Here is a 21,395-nt window from a genome sequence, read left to right as displayed (position 1 = left end):
TCACACTAAAATCTGTCCACAGATCTTCATAACAGCTTTGTTCCTAACTGTCCCAAACTGAAAACAGCCCAGATGTTCTTTAATAGGTGACTGGTTATACAGACTGTGTTATAGTCATGCCATGGAATATTACTCAGCAATAAAAAGGAACAAACTATTGATACGTGCAACAACTTATATGGATCTCCTAGGAATTATGTCTTGTGGGAAAAGCCAGTCCCAAAAGGATACATGGTGTATGATTCCATTTATATAACCTGAAATGAAGAACAGATTAGTGGTTACCAGGGGTTAAGGATGGGATGGGAGACTGGGGGGAACCCCTGTATAGAGTAAGAGAAGGTCTTAGCTAGAAGGGAACCCCTGGAGCCTAAAGTCCTTATCATTTAGATAAGAAAACCTAGGTCTGGAGAAGTGGTTTGACCAAGGCCAGAGACCTTCTAAATGGCAGAAGGAAGACCTGAATCTGGGTCTCTGTCTCATACACCAGAATAGTGTAGTGGTTGAAAATGTGGACTCCCAAGTCTGGGAGATCAGAGTTTGAATCCCAGGTCGGCCAGCTGTTAGCTGTATGACTTTGGACAGATTACTTCCTTCTCTGAGACTATTTCCTCACCTGTAAAACAGAGATAGTAATACATACCGCATGAGATGAGCATAAAGATTATATCATGTTGTTTTCAAACTTTTAAAAATACAATTCATAATGTGAGAAATACTCATATTCTCTTTAGAACTAGTTAGTATACATATATGTAAACTGAAACAAAAGTTTTATGAAATATATATTTTTACTATATATGACACACTCTTCTTATTTCATTTTTTAATAAAACTGGTCATGATGCCCTACACTGGTTTCATGACCACTAGATTAAATGAAAGTAATGCATGGAAAGTGCTTTAGTGCTATAAATGTAGTATCCTAAAATTATTTTTACTCTTAACATTACTCCAGTGTTCCTTGCTTCAGTCCTTGGGAAGGGAGTACAGGTGGGATCCCTTTAACACATCTCCATCCCTGGAAACTGTGTTAGGTGGCTCCTGATCATGTATGTAGCTTTCTGTTTTCCCTGCTAGAATGCAGGCTCTTTGAGGGCAAAGACTACCCTGCTACCATTTTGTCCCTGAGACCAGGTACAGTGTCCAGCACCTGGAAAACATTTGTGAGATGAATGACGCAAACATTGAAGACTGTCAATTTAGTGAGCCAAGCCCTCGATGTAGCGGCCTTCCCCTGTGAGGCTGGTTGCTAATAAGGAGAGGCTAAGGCCGCTTTTAATTGTGCCTGGGAGTCACCCTAAGAGAGCCTCTTTATTGCTCAGATGTGGCCACCCCTCTCTAAGCCCACTGGGCAAGTGAACTCACTACCCTCCCCACTACGTGGGACATGACTCCCAGACGTGTGACTCCCCCTGGCAACGCAGAAATGCCTCCTGGAGATGAGCCTGGACCCAGCACTGTAGGATTGAGAGGATCTTCTTGACCAAAGGGGGGAAGAGAGATGAAACAAAGTAGGGTTCCAGTGGCAGAGAGATTTCAAATGGAGTCGAGAGATCGCTCTGGAGGGTATTCCTATGCGTTGTATAGATACCGCCTTTTGGTCTTCAGTGTGTTGGAATGCCTAGAGGGAAATACCTGAAGCTGTCAAGCTGCAATCCAGTGACTTGGATTCTTGAAGGTGATTGTAGAACTATGTAGATTACATAGTGTGACTGTGTGATTGTAAAAACCTTGTGGCTCAGGCTCCTTTTATCCAGTGTATAGTCAGATGAGTGGAAAAATGAGGACAAAAATTAGATGAAGAATAGGGTGGGATGGAAGGGATGGAAAGATTTAGGTGTTCTTTTTTGCTTTTGTTTTTAATTTGAAGTAAGGAAAAGGTTCAAAAATTGATTCTGGTGATGAACGCACAACTGTATGATGGTGCTTTGAAGAATTGACTGTGTACTGTGGGTGACTGTAGGGTGTGTGAATATATCTCAGTTAAACTATTAAAAAAAAGTAAATGAACAATGGGGGGAGGAGGGGAATGGGATGTTTTGAATGTTCTTTTTTATTTTAATTTTCATTTTGTTTTTGAAAGTAATGAAAATGTTCAAAGTTTGTGGTGATGAAAGCACAACTATATGATGATACTGTGAACAACTGATTGTACACTTTGAATGACTGTATGTTATATGATATCTCAATAAAATTGCATTAAAAAAAAAAGTGTGTGGGGTGAATGACCAAAAGAATTAATATCGTTAAAGTATGATAGTGTTGAAACCCCTAAAATAAAAGTCAAGGACAGCGCCGAGGTGCGCCGCACAGGAGCCGGGAACAAAGAGCCAAGCGAGGAGGGCAGCGCGTCGGGGCGGGCGGGCGAGCCCCCGGCCGGCCGCCAAGCAGATCCCGGCGGGAGGCAGCCCCAGTGTCAGCCGAGCTGGGTCCCAGGCCGAGCGCGTCGTTGAGCACTAACGGCCCGAGCACCTCCTCCAAGTTACGGGAGCGCGTGGGGGGGGAAGCAGGAGCACCGTCTGCCCGCCGCGCCGCCACTTTTGGCCTCGGAGACCTCGGCACTAACTGCCGCCGGACGTGGGAGGCTCGAGAATGAAAGGCAAGAAAGGTGTTGTTGTAGAGTCCGGCAGTGAGACTGAGGATGACGACAGCATGGACATCCCCCTGGACCTCTCCTCTTCAGCTGGCTCAGGCAAGAGAAGGAGAAGGGGCAACTTGCCCAAGGAATCTGTTCAGATTCTCCGGGACTGGCTGTATGAACACCGATACAATGCTTATCCCTCAGAGCAAGAGAAAGCATTACTCTCCCAACAAACACACCTATCCACACTACAGGTCTGTAACTGGTTCATCAATGCCCGCCGCAGGCTCCTCCCTGATATGCTGAGAAAGGATGGCAAAGATCCAAATCAGTTCACAATTTCCCGCCGTGGGGCCAAGATTTCTGAAGCTAGCTCTGTGGAGCCAGCCATGGGCATCAAAAACTTCATGCCGGCTCTAGAGGAGAGCCCATTTCATTCCTGTTCAGTTGGACCAAACCCAACCCTAGGGAGACCGCTGTCTCCCAAGCCATCATCCCCGGGATCCATTTTGGCTCGTCCATCAGTGATCTGCCATACCACTGTGACTACATTGAAAGATGTGCCTTTCCCACTCTGCCAGTCAGTTGGTGTGGGTCAAAACACAGATCTACAGCAGATAGCAGCCAGCAACTTTACAGACACCTCTCTCATGTACCCGGAGGACACATGTAAATCTGGACCAAGTACAAATACACAGAGTGGTCTTTTCAACACTCCTCCCCCTACCCCACCGGACCTCAACCAGGATTTTAGTGGATTTCAGCTTCTAGTGGATGTTGCACTCAAAAGGGCTGCAGAGATGGAGCTTCAGGCAAAACTTACGGCTTAACCGTTTCTAAAGCAAAACAGTTCTCAAAAATGTTGTCATGATTGCCGGGGTGATGGCAAGAGTTGAATTGCATTATTTTATATATTTTTTTATTAATATTTGCACATGGGATTGCTAAAATGAAGATTCCTGTTACTGAGATGTCTTCAATGGAATACAGTCATTCCAAGAACTAAAAACTCAAAGCTACTGTAGAAACAAAGGGTTTTCTTTTTTTAAATGTTTCTTGGTAGATTATTCATAATGTGAGATGGTTCCCAAGATTATGTGATCTTTTTTTTTTTTTCCTCCCCTACCCTTTTTTTGTTGGTGTTTTTTCAGACTGTGCAATACTTAGAAAACCTATAGCATCTTCTCATTCCCATGTGGAACAGGATGCCCACATACTGTCTAATTAATAAATGTTCAATTTTTTCAAACAAAAAAAAAAAAAAAAAAAGTCAAGGGAACGTGATGGGTTTGATATGCACACGGCATCTCCAAGACTGGTGCCTGTGTGATGTTCTGAGGGCTCAGATGCAATTGCTCCTTTCTCATCAAGAAAATAGGAATGGTGGTGACAGCACCTCCTCCCAGGGATGTAGAAAACCTTATAGATAACTGTTTACTGAGTTTAACTGGAACTTGAAAAGGTCAGTCAGAGGAGACCATGAATCCAAGGAAGGCACCTGGGAGAAGAATTTTTTGAAAATCTGAAGAGGAGGCTTTGATTGATTTATTTGATTTATTTGTTTTTGCCAGTTTTTGCTGGTATTTTCCATACTGACTGAGTCACTTACCTGTCTCAGGTCTGCTGTTATATGTACAATGCCAGCACATGCTGCTGGCATGCTATTGTGAGGAAAAATTGGTACCTTTGTATTTTGAGTTTGGGGGAGGGTTAACTATTAAAATTAATGGATATTATAAAGTTACATATGGTTCCCAGTGATATTTTGTTAGCATTTCTTTTAGGGACAAAAATGCAAGCTGTTTTTTTCTCCTCACTAGTAGGAACAAGTGTGTCCAGGTGCCTTATTTTTTAAAAGATCATTATTGAAATTGGTGGAGTATTACTCTTCCAGTAAGTAATAAAAAAATTCCAGAAAGAATTTCTTATATTGTGGGATGGATATTTTCTATGGGAAGTTCATTTTTCCCTAGCACAAGTGGCTTCTTATTATAGAATGTGCAAGATAAATGAAAATTACACTTGTGTGCACATGCACACATGTGTGCCAGAATTCGGTTAAGGTGAACTTTTGAAGCAAGATGAAGCATTGTCAACCAGCTTGCCCTGTTAATGGGAAATAGGACTGATTTTATTCAGCATTTTTCCTTTTTTTTTTTTTTTTTTCAGTAAAATGACTGTAGTTACCATATGACTCACTAGTTTGACCTCTCTTCATGTAGACTAAGGAATGGTCCTGTTATCAGTGTGTTGTATGAGTGCCCAGTGCCTCCTTATCTAACTGCTGGTTTTCATTTTTCATCATCAAATAGGAATTTTTCCAAAGGGAATGAAACTTTAAATCATGCGTTTCAGCCTTGAGCTACATCTATTTGCACAGAGGAGGGAGACAATTTGTCCTTCTTAAGAGTCTACCAACTCAAAAGAGTTGAATGGATTTGAATTTGATTTCATTCTTTGGTAGTGATGGTGCGTGTGCTTTTATTTTCAATCGTTGTAAGCACCTCTGCTTGTCAGCAAAGCATTAGCTATCAGAAATGCAGCACCTGTGACATACACTTTGCCAACAAAAGGAATTTCCATTTCTGTGACAAGCACAAAATTTCAAATGGTTTTTGAACAGGAGCTTTCTGAATGTTCTCGTGACTTCCATGAAGTTCTTTTTGCTCGCATTGCCCTTTACTCTGTTTCTATGGCTTTTCTGGCTGAGACAGAAATATCTGAAGATCATCAGCCTTTTGGCTTCTCTTACCCAACAGCATGGTGGATCAGGAGCCAAGGTCCAACCACATTGCCCTGTTTAGGAATAGGTGCCTCTCCTCTGTTCTTGTCATTTCAAAACATTTTATTTTCTCTGTCATCAGTGGATTCTTCTTTACCCGTTAAGAAAGAGATTCTGGCAATAATCAGGAAAGCTAAGCTTGACCCTTAGTTAAATAGGAACATCTAACCAAACTAGAAGACACCCTGTCATTCATGTTCTCCTTCGGTATGTTTTTTTCATACCTCATCTCTAGGAAGTGGACATTCCTCTCTCACATTATTCAGGGACTGAGTCTTTCCTAAGCTCTTAATTGTCCAGCTTTCATGTGGAATGGGAATCATGAGCACTACCTATCCCAAGCAAGAGTGTTAATGTTCAGACCAGATATGCAAAAGAAAATTTAAAGAGTCAATAAAAAACAGTTCTGATATCACTGAGATAAGCAGATTAATAGTATATAGTGTCAATATTTTGGCAGCAAACCATTATCTTGCTATTGATCCAGGGGAAATATGGTATTGACTCAGTAGCTTTGTTTACTTTTTGCTAGCATTTTCTCTCTATCCTTTTTTTTTTTTCCTTCCCTTTTAAAATGTCATGTTCTGCCAATTAAATGCAATACATGATCCTGGAAAGGATCTAATAAGGGAAGAAAAAAGGTTAAGAGGGACATTATTGGGACATATGAAAAAATTATAATATGGATAGTAAGCTTTTTATCAATGTTAAATTTCTTAAACTTGATAACTGCATGTAAGGTGATTATATAAGTGAATAATCTTTGTTCTTAGGAAAAGTACATGGCAGTATTAATTGTTCAAGGAGAATGATGCAGAAACCTACACTCAAGTGTTCAGAAAATGGATTGATAAATAGTAAGGAAGAAGGGAAGGAGTGCAAATATGGCAGAATGTTAATATTGGTACATCTGGGTATCTGGGGGATAGGCATATGTTGGAGTTCTCTCTATGGGGTTTGTATGACTTATGTAATTGTCCTGTAAGTTTGAAAGTATTTTTTTTTTAACATCATATTCTGGTTTCTTTTCCTTTGTTCTTTCATGATCAGCTACTCTCCAGTTAGAGAATGACAGGGTTAAATTTGAACAGAAAGAATGGCAGCTGGGGTCTTATATTTCAGATGTCAAATTATTTCACTGTCCTGATGTTAATATAATTGGCTCTTTCCTGTTTATCTGTCATTATAATAACTTTCTCCAAAGACATTTTTGAATGCTCTTTTTAGCATATTGTAAGGGTCTTTCAGTTGCTTTATAATAGGTTTAGGTTTTGTACCTTTTCATTGTCTGTTGCCTTTTCCAAAAGAAAAACACCATAGAATCATTTTTGCTGATGGCTGGTGAAAGAGACACTCATCGATAGCTGAAAGAGGAAAAACTGAAACAAAAAGCATAGCTAACGTGGTTTTGTGGAAATGTGATTGCAGAGTTTGTTTTAATAAGATGAAGTGGTTGAGTACTGTTGTCTCTATAAAATGGACTTGAAAGACAGTTGCTCATTCTTCATGTCCACTGCATACAGACTGCTATGGTGGGGTCAGTGAAGAGACCCAAAAAGGAGGAGGTCAGATCTCGAGATGCTTATGCTCTTGGGAAGGTGGGGGCTGTAGAGAGATGTTCCTTTCCCTGTGTCAGGAACATATGTGCATGTTTTTAGTGACTACAGCTGGCCATAGAGCAGTCCTTGACAATGCTTCCAGGGAGGCCAAATCTTCTCATTTGTTTTTAAAAAAGGAAGAAGGAACCTTCTCTCTGTTTACATTGAATTTGGATCAAGAGCAGGAGGGAGATGGGAAGTTAGAGGGATTTAGGCAAGTAGGATTTTCTCCCAGGCCTCTCAGCATGTGGACACACAGATCAATTTCTTATCCTGCGTTCAGCTGGACACTGGGTTAGAGATTGTGTTGATCAAGACGTCCCCTCCTGTTTCATATCATATAACGCATTCATTTCAGCCACTGAGCCTAAATTGCTGTTTTCTTGCTTTCTGTCTTTCTTTTCTTTCCCTCTGAAATTGTAAGAACTTGTGTAGGGATGAAGTTAGTTTATCCGTGCTAATGCTTTGATTTTTCTTTTCTCTTTCTCTTTGCCACAGTAGGTAACCAGTTAGGGGCCTTGGTACATCAAAGGTAAGCAGTGGGTTATGTTTTATTATTTATTGATCACTTCTAATTGTTTATTGATCTGCCATCTGTACTAGAGTGCTAGAAAGTCAGAGGTTGAGAGAGTGAAAAACCATGGACTAGATTTCTTTAAGACTCAAGTTTTTTGCTAGCCCTTTCTAAGACAGTGTAAGCTCAAGAGATAAACTAATACCGGGTATTAAAAATCAGCCATTATTATTTGTAACCGTAAAAGATTTTTAGAATGTTGAAGTTGCTCTTTCTACTGACATACCTTTTAACTTAAGAGAATATAAAATATTCTCTTTTATAATCTTCCCAGTGTTTTATGAATCCTTAGCCTCTTTACTTGAGAAAACGTGTCCCGAAAAAGGCTCTGAGTTGTTGGACTTTTACAAGATAGTGCTTTTGGTACTCAAGGAGTGCAGGAAGATGGCTAGTACGTGGCCTGAGAGGTCAGAAGCCATGGTTCTATCCCTTGCTGTAGTGAGAGGGACATGCCAGCGAACCTTGGGTAATTGCCCAATGGATTCTTCCCTGTTTCAGTTTCCCCTCCCAGCCTGCCATTAAACATTGAGGATTTAGTAAAGTATAAAGACCTCTGAGCTTTAAAATGCCAGTCTATAAGATACGAGATTTGTGCTCATGGTGTTATCCTTCAAAACGGATAAAATGTACAGGAAATCTTCTATGCCACAGTTTCTGTTCTGTAATGGACGAAATCTTGTGCTGTGTATCTCTGTGTTATAACACATTCTTAACCCTCACCACCAATGATACAATTATGCCTCTTGTATTCCACATAAATATTTGAAGGTTTTGGGAAATCACCAGGCATTAATTAACAAAAGATTTATCCTGATTTTTTTGTTTGTTTGCTTTGTTTTGCTTTCTTAATTAAAATAATTTAAACCAATTGTTGTTAGTATCAAAAATGTTAATTTTTTATAAAGCCATAATTATTCAGGATTTTACTCTCCAAGATGTTTAGACTTTGTGCAGTAGATAAGTTTCAGCCTTGTACTTAGAATAGAGCCTGGTCTTCCATGAAACCCAAAGAAATTCACCTTGGTAGGTTTCTTCCCCAGGTTTGTTCCTTAGAGCTAAGGAACTGCCTGAGTTTTGTGACATTTTATATTGCTATAGTGTTCAACTCCTTTTAGTAAATTTCCCAGTAATATTTTCTGAGAGTAGACAGCTTAGCTACATGTTATATAAGCAGCAACTTCATGTCTCCCCAGGAGCACACACATACAAGAGCCAACAGTGTACAGAGACACATTCTGAAAAGGACCCAGCATCCATTTTGAGATGTATTAGATATTAATGTCATTTATGACATTGACATTGATGTCCACAGTGTTACTGATTAGGAAACCCGGAATTGCCTGGTTTCAGGATGAAGGTATATATCCCAAAAGTCTCTCCAAACACGTAAACCTGAGGATGTAAATTCCACAAGGAGAAGATTCTGTTGCTCCCATCAAAATGATACAGTGGCAAGTGCTATTTATGCTATTGCATTTCTTCTAAATGCTGTACTTTCTTTAAAAACATGCACTTTATTCAATCCTCCATGATGGGTAAAAATCCAGCTGTGTGAAAGATGTTTAAGAATGCCTGCCTTTTTTTTTAACTACTTGCGTTTAGTTTCCTCCTAAGGTAAATGTTTAGATTTAATTGCTTTCTGGAGTGTTGGACAAATTGGATATTGTCCACAATAAACTGTATGGGAAATTTGAAGGTTTATTCAAAAGAGCCAGTGCAATAGTTGTTTAAAAAAAAAAAGAAAAAAGATATAATGGATGGGATACCGTTTAACGAAGTACTTTGCGAAGTAAGTGAGGTAATTATTCTGTCCTGGTCAACACTGATTAGACTTCCATTGGATACTGATTCCTTTTGAGCATCACACCTTAAAAGGCATAGATAAATTAGAGGGAGGCCAAAAACCAATAAAAAAAGTTTGGGAAACAAGGAATATTGAAGAAAAGTTGACCCTCTCCTCATCTAGGGAGGACACCGTAGTAAAAAAGTAAACATCTCCAAGGAAAACCCCAAAGAACCTTTTTAAGTGTCTTGGGACTGATGACCAATTACAGAAAGTCTAACAAGGTATAAATTAAACAATACTGAGATGAGCTATATGAAGAAAGGGTAGTTATTAGAGGAATTGATGATATAATAAAAAACCAGAGGGTTCTTCCTCTGCCACAAGGAGATGGAAGGCTTGGAGCTTTTCAAGGAGTGATTGACCAAAGGGTTCATTATATCACACCCTTTTTAGATGGTTTTGGATTTGTTAACCAAATTAGTATGATTTATTTTAAGCCTTTATCTTCCAATGTTACCAATATGGGAGGTTTAGGAACCTAAAGTGGCTGCAGAATTCTTTATTTTTTCCCAATAAAAATGTTTCGGTTTTTTTTAGGGCAGTAATAACAGAAGAATTCAAAGTGCCTGATAAAATGGTTGGATTTAGTAAGTATCCACATTATCGCTTTTTCCCTAATTCCTGTTTGTTCCTGTTTGTTCTTTTCATTTTAATCTCTCAGTGTGCATGTCATATGTGGTAGAATGCTTTTCAGGCTGCGTTCTTTAGAGCCCTGAAGTGCTATAGAAGTGCCTCCAGGCTGAGGGAGGGAGAGAGCAAAATATTGGGCCAAGGATTCCCCGCCCCCCACCTTCCCACTTCAACTATAGTGCCATATACCTGTCTGCTATTTTCACATAAAATTTCTGCCTGAAGAATTGAAATGGGGTCACTGAGGTCAACTTGATTCGTAGTGTTGTGACCTAAGTGTAAATGTTTGTTGAATTCATTCATTCATGCATGCATGATTAAATATGGAGGAGGGTCATATTCTGACCCTGTTCAATTTGTTTCAGTTATCGGCAGGGGAGGTGAGCAGATTTCAAGGATTCAAGCAGAATCTGGTTGCAAAATTCAGATTGCTTCAGGTAAGGGCTTCTTTTTTCATAGACCTCAATTTGGTGGAAATCTGTGTTTTGCAAATTTTTCCAGATTCAGTACCTTTGCTTATTGCTTAAAAAGTTTAGGAGCTTGGGTAAGTAAGTATATGCAGTTGCTATTCTCCTTGCATTTCTGGAACTGGACTCCCAGATGAGAACCAGAAAAACCAGAGCAGAAGCAGTCCCAGACATAAGACTTCCCGTTTGGCTTCACAAGTAGACCCTCCCACAGTTCTGTGGACAGGCATAGTCCCTTCTAAAACTCCTGCCTCTCTATGACCTCTGTTTTCTGCACCAGAATGTTATGCCAGACATAGCAGAGCCTATATACACTGCTGGGGACTGCACACGGGCTCCCCTGGATTAGACCATCCCTTCTCTCTGTGGAAAAGGGACAGCAGGGGATTCTGACTGAATTAACACATGTTAAGCACGTAACAGGATATATAGTTCTACTGTCTAATTGGAGTTTTGACCTCTTTCCATAGTGTAGGAGGGGATTTGGAGGACATTTGAATAGAAAAACGTATGTCATTTAAAAAGATAATTATTACAGTATCTTAAAGGCAGTAATTGCTATTAGCTATTTCGTTCTTTTTTTTTTTTCAGTAAGAATTTTAGGAAGGCTTTTTGTTTGTTTTGTTTTGTTTTTAGGAAAAAAGTAAGCATCATGTATAGTGTTGGAAAGTGTGATTTTCCTCTCTTATAAACTTGCCCAGAACCATTTCTATGTGGATGTCACTGATCTCTTGGAATATTCATGCAATAGCTGATAATAATCTTAATGTGCATATCATTAAATTCTTTACTAGTATGCATCAAAGCTGTTTGCAAACAACTGACCACTGAACTATTCTACAAATGGAGAAACTGAGGAATAGCCTGGTAAAGTAACTCAGGCAGTTTTTACCACCTATGTGGGTCAGAAATGAAGCTGAGACTGGTCATGAGGACCAACTGACAAACCTCTGCCAGGTCCTCCCAACTTCCCCTGTCTACATGTTTCTACTTCAGGCATCTAGGGTGGAGAGCTTCCAGCCTAATATACTCTCCACAAATGGGAGCAAACTCTTTTTCTGGGAGACTGGGCTACTGTGGGGCTGCTTCAGGAACCAGCCACAGAGAGACAGTCTGTACCCAGAGGCAAAGGTACACAGTTGCCTGATGCCCACCAACACACCTCATCTTCTTGATTCTTCTTATAGAGAGTTCTGGGATTCCAGAGAGGCCCTGTGTACTTACCGGAACCCCAGAAAGTATTGAGTAAGTTTATTTTATTTACTTTTTCCTTTCACTCTTCTTCCTCCTTCCCCAAATGGGGAGAAATGGAAGGGCAAAACTGTTATTAACCACTGTTGATTTTATGCTGCTGTCCTGGCCACAAAAGCAGATGTTTATATATAAAAAGATCTGGGAGGGGAGTTTTTCTGTTACCTTAAAAATACAAAGTATCACCATTTTTATCACCATTTTTTTTTTAAGTCATACAGAATTTCTTGTTCTGTCTTAATGTCTATTTCATAAACCAGGTTCTCAAGAGTGCACATTCACCCCACCTGAATCCTCTAATCAACTTACCTTCTTCCTTGTTAACACCTACTTTACCTGAGCAGGTCTGCCTTAGTTATCACTTTGTAAACCATTTAGAATCGTAATACCAGGTCTTTTGCCCTCCTGATATTTGTGAACCAAATGAACTTGACTCTGCGTGGCTGTTGCTCTACTCCAGAGGGCCATATGAATTGGCCAGAAGGGTGTCTTGACTTTTGGGGCCCTTGCAACAGCCATGAGACTAGCACTGCTTTCCTACCCAGGTATATGCACAGTCAGTCTTGTACCAGATGCAGGCCTCATGAATCCCAAGAACCTCCTATGGAAGAGGGATATACTAACTTAGAGTCTGCTCGCTTTCCTTTTTCAATCTTCTGAGTAGCCTTGCATTTGGAGACAGGGGTGCTAAGATTATGTCTGGCTCAATAGGTAGTGCTGTTTTATTGTTTCCATTTCTCAGGGAGTCTAGATGAGTTTAAATTCTCTTGTTCTGCCGTAACATTACGAGCAGTGAACCAGAAGAAATATCGCTGGCAGGTGTGCATTATAGGGCAAGCTGGATGGTTTTGCTGGAGTCAAGACATTTTTCTTCCAACACAGGTTAATCTAGTACACAAGCAAAATATTAAAAAGCTGGTGTAACTTGAGAAGATACAAAAGGCTGATTCTGTACACTAAGGCTCAAGACTACAGGAGGCAGCATCTATTTCCTGCCTTTTTCTTTCTTCCTCTCTTCAACCATTCCTGTTTCATGTTCTCCTCAAGGAGTTGAGGCAATGGGATTGTAACTTTAGGAGGAAACAGTTACATTTTCTTCATTGAGCAGTACAGCCAGCCTGTTCAGTGGCTAAATTCTTCCCTGTTAGAGGAAACTAAAACCAGACTATGATTGGTAATTTAAGGAATAAATAACTGCAAATAACAGCCAGGGGAGATTCTGGTGCAGAAAAGGAAATTGGCCCAACAGATGATATTGGTAGGCTAGGTTGTACTGTTTCAGCATTGGAGTTTTCCTCCTCTACCCTCAATAAACCAACATATGCAAAAAAAACATTTTGAAATAGTATTACATGTGAAATGCAGCATCCTGAATTTGCTGGTACGAAAGGCACAAAGCTGGTATATATGCGTATACAGCTGTATCAAAGCACTTCTTCCTCCTTTTCTCACCTCTTTAAACCAAACTGGTGATTCATAGCCTTAGTTTAAAAGTCAGAGAACAGTTTGGTTGGTTATGGAGAAGAAATTCGGAGTTTTGGAGTTCAAATGATGACTACTAACCCTTGCTTGCTTTCTTCCCATCTCTCACATTGCTCTATCTCCTGCTCTTATTAAACAAATATGTATTGAGTGTATACTCTGTGAGAAAGGTTATGCTGGATTTCGGGGAACAGAGATATGCAAAGGAATAAAAGGTGATCTCTGCCACCAGGGGAGCTAACGTTCTAATGGAAGGTGACACAGTTTGTGGAATGAATATAAGACATAAGCATGGGCAGAAGGCAAACTGTTGGAAGTGGGTAGTAGCCCACTTTTCAAGGCCCTTTGTTGGAATGTTGCTATTGTGATGTCTATTGTTTTTAAATTCCAGCCTAGTAGCGTGGAGGATGGCAAAGAGACCCTCCAAGGTTGTGGGGGCAGGAGCTGAAGCTGGATGGAGGGCTACCCTGACTGCTCTATTTTTTTTCCCTGGTGCTGTTTCCCTTTCTTGGGCACCTAGAGCATTCATTTAATGCTGGTTCTCTTGTGGTTCTTTTCCCTCCCAAAGACAAGCGAAACGGCTCCTGGGGCAGATTGTGGACCGCTGTCGGAATGGACCTGGCTTTCATAACGATATAGATGGCAACAGCACAATCCAGGAAATTCTTATCCCAGCATCTAAAGTGGGACTGGTTATCGGCAAAGGAGGGGAAACAATAAAGCAGTTGCAGGTATGTGAACCCTTAGTAGAGAACAGAGTGGCCCCTTAAACAGTCTTCATCTTCCTTGTTTGGGAGGTTTTGTCATGACTCTTTGGCTGAGCTTCCTGTGCACACCATGGTGCAGAAACTGCCCCTGTAAACCTCTGTCAGAGTGGTTCCATGGTCAGCTGTGAAAGCCTTCCTTCCTCCAGTCAGTAAATAATTACTGATCATTTACTGTGGTCAGGTATGCCAAGGCACCTGTGAACTTTCAGCAAGCCCTTTTAGGATTGCTGTGATATGATATGAGCATTTGCCCTCAAGTGACAGCCTCTCAGATAAAAGTACAGTGTCTAGAGTCAGATGGCCTGATTTATCATTCTCCCTCATTAGTTATATGGTCTTTTCAAAGGCTCATGATCCTCATCTAGAGAAGAGGGAAAGTGCTGGGCTTAGTGTTGTAAGGAGGCTGAAATAATGGAAGTAAGACCCTTAGCCAAGAGCCTGTTCCTGAATAAGTGCTCCATAAACATTAGCTGCTATTAGGCTCCAAAATTCCTTATCTGAGACACTTAGAGGGTCAGTTTAACACCCCTGCCAAAGGTCAGGGCTGCACCCAGCAATCAAATAAATATTTCTTTAGCTAAACATAATAATGTTCACACTCAATGAGAGAGGCTAGAAATATATTCCATGAGTTCAGTTTAGTTTTGCTGCCATATTAGTTATGATCAAACTTTTGATTTCAGAGCTTTGGGGTCTTTGAAATTGCAGGTAAGGTGTGTGGCTTACCTTGCATGCTCTCTCATAATCTAGTCTTCAGTTTGTGGAAAGCATTCTAGTGTAGTTTGTAAGAGCTTAGGAATTGGAATCCCAGATTCCATATTTTGGTCTGCTGCTCATTAGTTCTGTAATCTTGGGCAGCTTACTCTCAGAGCCATTTCATCTATGAAATGGGGACAATGATAGCCTCCCTCTCATGGATGTGGATAAGTTCTAATCGGATAATGTAAGGAAAGCACTTAGTGAGGTACCTAGCATCTAACTGAGAAAAAAATATTTCATTAATATTGAGATATTTTAGGAAATAAAAAAAGGGGGGAAAGAGTAATTTTTGGAAATAGTTTTACTTATCAAACTTGAAAGGTCTCTGGCATGCCCTGTATGTCCACATTTATGAGTCAAGCTTCGCTGTCCAAATCAGAGTGACGGTACTTTGTGGGAGCTAGGACATAGGGTTTATTGTGGACATTACCTGACTCGGTCCAGCTTCTTGTGCCTTCCTACTTTCTTATTCATGGCAGTGAGGACTATACTGGTGTATATTCCCCCTTAGGAACGGACAGGTGTGAAAATGGTCATGATACAAGATGGCCCATTACCTACGGGAGCCGACAAGCCTCTTCGCATCACTGGAGACCCATTTAAAGTACAGGTAGGAAAGAAAATTTGTATTTATGTGTATCATGGATATGGGGATATCACTTAGTGGTAACCTCTAAAGTTTTTGTCTCACGCAAGTAATTATAAAGCCAGTTGTTCCTTTATTTAAGGAAAGCTGTGTTCTCAAACCAAGTTTGGCAACATAAAGAATCTAGAGCTGTGCTGCCCAGTGTAGGAGCCACTAGCCACATGTGCCTATTTAAATTGATTAAAATTAAATGAATATTCAGTTCTGCATTTATACTGGCCATATTTCAAGTTCTTAATAGCCACATGAGGATAGTGGCTACTGTGTTAGAAGGTGCAGGTGCAGAACATTTTCATAATTGCAGCAGGGTTTTGTTGGATAACGCTGAGTATATGCAGTTTTAGATTTGCTGACCTATGGTCAGCTCAGATGCAGACTCTGTTTGGCTTTTGTTTGTTCTTTCATTCTCTCTCTCCCTCTCCCTCTCCCCTTCTCCTTCTCCCCCTCTCTCTCCCTTTCACCCCCTCTCTCCCTCTCCCCCTTTCTCTCCCCCTCCCCCTCTCCCTCTCAACTAGCGGCTCATTTTTGTGAGACTTAGCTGGGGTTGGAGGTGAGCAGAAGTACCAGAGCCACAGAAGGCACATGTGTGCCCTCGTTGCATGTGTCCTATGCCTGAGCTCCCTGAGCACAGCAGACAGTCCAGTTGCTGAAAGCAGTAAGGGGCTTAGGAGCCATGGCTCCACCCGTCCAAATTTTGCTGACATTAAGAATGCAAGTGGGCTGTCGATATAGAATTCTGCCTCTTCCTAATGAAATACGAATATGCTAGCTGCAGTCTGCCTTGCCATTGCTGCATTTAGAGTAGTTTCAGGGGGCTGTACCTTGGAAAGCCAATCTTTCATCAGTAGCTGTTCCTTTTTAGGAGCATTGGGGGTTTGATACAGTGAAGTTTACCTGTTTCCAGCAAAATATTTCTCCAAATTCTTAACACTATCATTCAGCTAAACTCAAATTGATAGAATTGGTAAGTTTTGTGTTACGTAGTTGTTTTGTCAGGGTACATATGTAAAATGATGGTTTAAAATAGATTGAGGACCAGTGATTAAAGTGGCTTCTTTCCTTGGGCTCCAGTCCATGATGCAGCCCTTGACTTCCTTCTGCAGGCCAAGGTCATGACTGCCCTGTCCCCCAAGTGATTTCCTCCCCCAAATCATCCTACCTCCTTAAATTAAACAGGTGGGCTTTCTTACAAATCCCGTTACAGCTAGTCTTTCCTTACTTTGCTTGTACATCTTGTGGACTCTACTACCGTTATGTCATAGAACTCTTGGGAAGGAATTAGCACTCAAACATGCTGGAGTGCTCTACTGAATAACAATCTGCCTGACATCATCAGCATTCCCTACTTTCCTTCCATATTTCTGCCTTTGATTTTGTGTTTTGTAGAAAAAATATCCAAGCAAAGAGTTCATTTGATTGCTGTTGTCCAAATTTACAGGAAAATAAATTATAAACTTAAGGTTTGGGTATATTTTTATTTTAAAACTAAGCATATTCCAAATTTTTATTTGGAAGAAGCTGCCATCTTTAGGGTAAATTGTTTTTTCCTCTCCCCAACTTTTTTTTGAATTAACATTGTAGTTTATTTTTTTAAAATTCAGTTTTATTGAGACATATTCACATACCATACAGTCATCCATGGTGTACAGTCAGCTGTTCACAGTACCATCATATAGCTGTGCATTCATCACCCCAATCCAATTTTGAACATTTTCCTTACACCAAAAAGAATCAGTATAAAAAATAAAAAAGAACACCCAAATCACACCTCCCCCATCCCACCTTATTTTTCATTTAGGTTTTGTCCGCATTTTTCTACTCATCCATTCATACACTGGATAAAGGGAATGCGATCTACAAGGTTTTCACAAGCGTACTGTCACCCCTTGTAAGCTACATTGTTTTACAGTCTTGTTCAGGAGTCAAATTGTTGGTAGTTTCAGGGATTTACCTCTAGCTGTTCCAATATATTAAAACTTAAAAAGTGTTGTCTATATAGTGCATAAGAATGTCCACCAGAGTGACCTCTTGACTCCATTTGAAATCTCTCAGCCACTGAAGCTTTATTTTGTTTCATTTCACATCCCCCTTTTGGTCAGGAAGATGTTCTCAATCCCATGATGCCGGGTGCAGATTCATCCCCATCTCCCCAACTTTTTATTATGAAAAATTCAAACATACAGAAAAGTTGAAACAATAATACAGTTAACACTGTATTCCTTCCACCTACCTTTTTGCCATGTTATGTATATATAACTTTATCATTTGTAACTAAGTGGCAAATGTTATGGTTCTTCACCCCTATATCCTACAGCATGCATCTCATAAGAATAAGGACTTTCTCCTACAAAACCAAGCCAAAGAAATTTAGCATCATCTACTGTTCAAATCCATATTCTGATTTCTCCAAAGGTCCTAAGACTCTTCATTTAATTGCTGTTTTTGTTTTGTTTTGTTTTGTTTTGTTCCGGAATCAGGACTCAATCCAGGTTCCCCCATTACCTTGAGTTGTAATATACAGTAGATCCTTAGTGCAGATTGCTGTGGGGCTAGTACTTGTTTTGGGAGGTAGATGTGCAAGGCTATACTTAACTAAGAGCATTGTTGGGAGAGGATGATTGACTCAGCCTCTGCTACGGCCAAATCCGTGGGATAGTTTTGCGAGACAGTATTGAAATAATTTAAGAAATAAAAATTCTGAATGCCAGAAGTTATTTTTTCATATTTTCTGGGCCTATTTTTTTCTTTTTACCTTTCTGGGGTGGTCGTAATGTGAAGTCTTGGCAATGTCTTCATTCTCATGGAACCTGCCCACAGTCAGAGCTCTTAGAAAACTCTCCCCACACTACAAAGAAATGACATGCGAGAAACATCTCAGGAGTTTTAATAATCCAATTCTGGCCATGTCCAGATGTATTAACCCAACTATAGATAGAACTTTATCTGTGTGAACATTTTGGGCAATGTGAAGAACTTTTCATTTAAGAGATGATATATATGTATATATTTCTATTTTTATTTTTTTTTAAATATATACACAACATATATTCTCCTGACCACCAGTGTATCCCCAACCCATAAATGATGAGTGAGATCTCACAGCTGTGAGTGCCTTCTGAATCTTTAAGCACCAAGTTGGGAGGGTTTGATCTTGAAACTTCACCTGGTGTCATGTCTTTTATAAGAACCACCCCCCACCCCCAATCCCCAATCCCCAATAATGCCTTTCGTTTGTGTTTATGCAGCAAGCAAGAGAGATGGTACTAGAAATCATCCGAGAAAAAGACCAAGCTGATTTCCGGGGTGTACGCAGTGATTTCATTTCCCGAATGGGAGGAGGCAGTATAGAGGTATGCTTGAATTACAGTAGGCAAACGAGAATAGGTGTGAAGAAGTCACACTCCTATTATCTCTTTAAACTTGAACAAGTTACTCACTTTTATCTCATCTCCAAACCATAAAAGTACTCCAAGTTCCTCTGGTGGGTATGAGGACGAACTGGGACAGTGTCTGCCCTGCCCAAGCATCATTTAGTACCCAGCCAGGGTCAGCTGGTAGCAAGAGGAGCCAACTACATCTCTTCTTAGGGCATGGGGACCATTCCTGCTAGTTTTGAGGTTTTCTTTGAAGCTTATCCAACTACCCAGATAAAGACAAAGTCCAGGTTTTCCTGGTGATCTGTGTTGTGATTGTATCAAACTTGGAAGCTTGTTTATTGATGAAATGAAATGGTAACAAAATATGTCCTATAAGAAAAGACAGATATGTAAAAAGCTCTGATATGGTTTTATTTTTCTGTGCCTAGGTGTCTGTGCCTAGGTTTGCTGTTGGAATTGTAATAGGAAGAAACGGGGAGATGATCAAAAAAATCCAGAATGATGCTGGTGTGAGGATTCAGTTTAAACCAGGTTAGTTGTTTTTTTTTTAATTTTTTTTTTTATTATTAAATTCAGTTTTATTGAAATACATTCACACACCATACAATCATCCATGATATACAATCCACTGTCCACAGTATGATAACATAGTTATGCGTTCATCACCACAATCTATGAACATTTTCCTTACATCAGAAAGAACCAGAACAAGAATAAAAAATAAAAGTGAAAAAAGAACACCCAAATCATCCCCCCATCCCACCCCATTTGTCCTTTAGTTTTTATCCCCATTCCTCCACTCATCCATACACTAGCTAAAGTGGGTGTGATCCACAAGGTCTTCACAATCACACTGTCACCCCTTGTAATCTACATTATTATATAATTGTCTTCAGGAGTCCAGACTGCTGGGTTGAAGTTTGGTAGTTTCAGGTATTTACTTCTAGCTATTCCAATACATTAAAGCCTAAGAGGTGTTATCTATATAGTGCATAAGAGTGTCCACCAGAGTGACCTCTCGACTCCATTTGGAATCTCTCAGCCACTGAAACTATTTCATCTCATTTTGCATCCCCCTTTTGGTCAAGAAGATACTCTCAGTCCCACGATGCCGGGTCCACATTTATCCCCGGGAGTCATACTCTGCGTTGCCAGGGAGATTTACACCCCTGGGAGTCGGGTCCCACGTAGTGGGGAGGGCAGCGAGTTCACCAGTCGAGATGGCTCAGTTAGAGAGAGAGAGGGCCACATCTGAGCAACAAAGAGGTACTCGGGGAGACTCTTAGGCACTATTACATACAACTTTAGACTTTCCTTTGTGGTAATGAGCTTCATAAGGGCAAGTCCCGTGCTCGAGGGCTCAGCACATCAAACCATCAGTCCCAATGTTTGTGACAACATCAACACCAGTCCAGGTGAGGATGTCCAGCACATCCGCATCTTCCCCCAGATCCTCGGGGCTGGGGAGGGGGAGGCTGTAAATATATTTTTTATTATCTGCCCAAATTATTCTAGGATGTGTCACTATTTCACTCCAGCCTATACTAACCTACCGTATCTCACTTCCTATTCAAAGTTCCATGCAATTGTGGTGTTTGAACAAATTGACTGTAGAGTTGTACCGTTTAGAAAATTTAGATCCTGTACCAAATAGATACCTATTCCCTTGGTCTCACATGAAAGTTGAAGTTTTAAAACACAATCAGTTTCAACCTTTATCCTTTGGCCTGGCTTGCCCTGGTCTTAACCAGACCTGCTTTATTCATATCACTAATTGAAGTCTGGGCTCTTTTTCAGCTTTTTTTTTTTTTTTTTTTTTTTTTTTTTTAAAGTGGCTGTATGCACTAATACTGACATTCATATCTGCCGAGCTCTAGCTCTGAGTTTCAGGTGTCTCAGAGATATGCATTGTTCCAGAGACCAATCAGGTTATACCCTAGGGGATGAGCATCTCAAAGTTTAGAGATAGGCCTTACAATTCAGGGAGAGTTAACTGCTGTAAGAGCTTACAATCTAGGGACTATTACAATTATTGTGTCCACGTTAGGCTATGTTCTAAGATTCAATTCTGAGTTTACACATTGTAGTTAGTCCATATTGGTGAGGCATCATCCTTCTCACCATGTTTTCTCCAACACTTTTACTCCTATATATATTTTTTCCTACAATTTTATAGAGTTATATTCACATACCATACATTTATCCACAGTGTACAATCAGTTGTTCATGGTATCATCATGAAGTTGTACATTTATCACCACAATCAGCACTTGAACATACTGATTACTACAAGAAAAATTGTTTTTTTTATTTTTTTTTTGTTAGCAATAAGAAAAAAAATGATAAAAAGAAAAATAACATGTCATACAATACAATATACTACTAAGGACAGCAAATAACACCACTACCAAGAATCCCATATGACTCCCCTACATCCCCCTCTCATATACATTTAGCATTGGCATATTGCCTTTGTTACATTTAATAGAGGTATATTACAATGTTACTTAAACCAGGTTAGTTTTGATGATTCTCAAAAATCTTTAGCATTACAAAGGTGTGTGTCTCTCTCTCCCTCCCCACCTCCTCCCTACCCCCTCTTCCCATCTCTCACACACACAAAATTCTGTCA

General features: G+C 40.1%; 2 protein-coding genes across 7 annotated transcripts in view; both read left to right on the top strand.

The window, feature by feature from the left end:
• The window catches only part of FUBP3 (far upstream element binding protein 3), a 54,225-nt gene that overhangs the window by 18,247 nt on the left and 14,583 nt on the right, over positions 1-21,395 (top strand). For 5 of the 6 annotated variants that reach the window (XM_037851053.1, XM_037851052.1, XM_037851051.1 and 2 more), the window contains 8 exons: positions 7,463-7,496; positions 9,922-9,971; positions 10,380-10,451; positions 11,669-11,726; positions 13,783-13,945; positions 15,252-15,350; positions 18,632-18,736; positions 19,192-19,294. In XM_037851053.1, coding sequence (XP_037706981.1) covers positions 7,463-7,496; positions 9,922-9,971; positions 10,380-10,451; positions 11,669-11,726; positions 13,783-13,945; positions 15,252-15,350; positions 18,632-18,736; positions 19,192-19,294 — 684 coding nt within the window. The remainder of the gene's footprint in view (positions 1-7,462; positions 7,497-9,921; positions 9,972-10,379; positions 10,452-11,668; positions 11,727-13,782; positions 13,946-15,251; positions 15,351-18,631; positions 18,737-19,191; positions 19,295-21,395) is intronic. The other variant, XM_037851050.1, reaches the window with a different exon arrangement.
• On the top strand, positions 2,424-3,828 carry LOC119545500 (homeobox protein TGIF1-like). Its single transcript, XM_037851055.1, has one exon. The coding sequence runs from the start codon at positions 2,596-2,598 to the stop codon at positions 3,412-3,414; it is 819 nt and encodes a 272-aa protein (XP_037706983.1). The 5' UTR covers positions 2,424-2,595; the 3' UTR covers positions 3,415-3,828.

This window comes from Choloepus didactylus, chromosome 10, assembly GCF_015220235.1.
Source record: "Choloepus didactylus isolate mChoDid1 chromosome 10, mChoDid1.pri, whole genome shotgun sequence".
Taxonomy (NCBI): Eukaryota; Metazoa; Chordata; class Mammalia; order Pilosa; family Megalonychidae; genus Choloepus; species Choloepus didactylus.
The sequence above is the reverse complement of the archived record's forward strand: the minus strand, read 5'-3'. Positions and strand labels throughout refer to the sequence as shown.

Coding starts and splice junctions, on each gene's coding strand:
- LOC119545500 (XM_037851055.1), top strand. CDS start 2,596: ATGAAAGGCAAGAAAGGTGTTGTTGTAGAGTCCGGCAGTGAGACTGAG.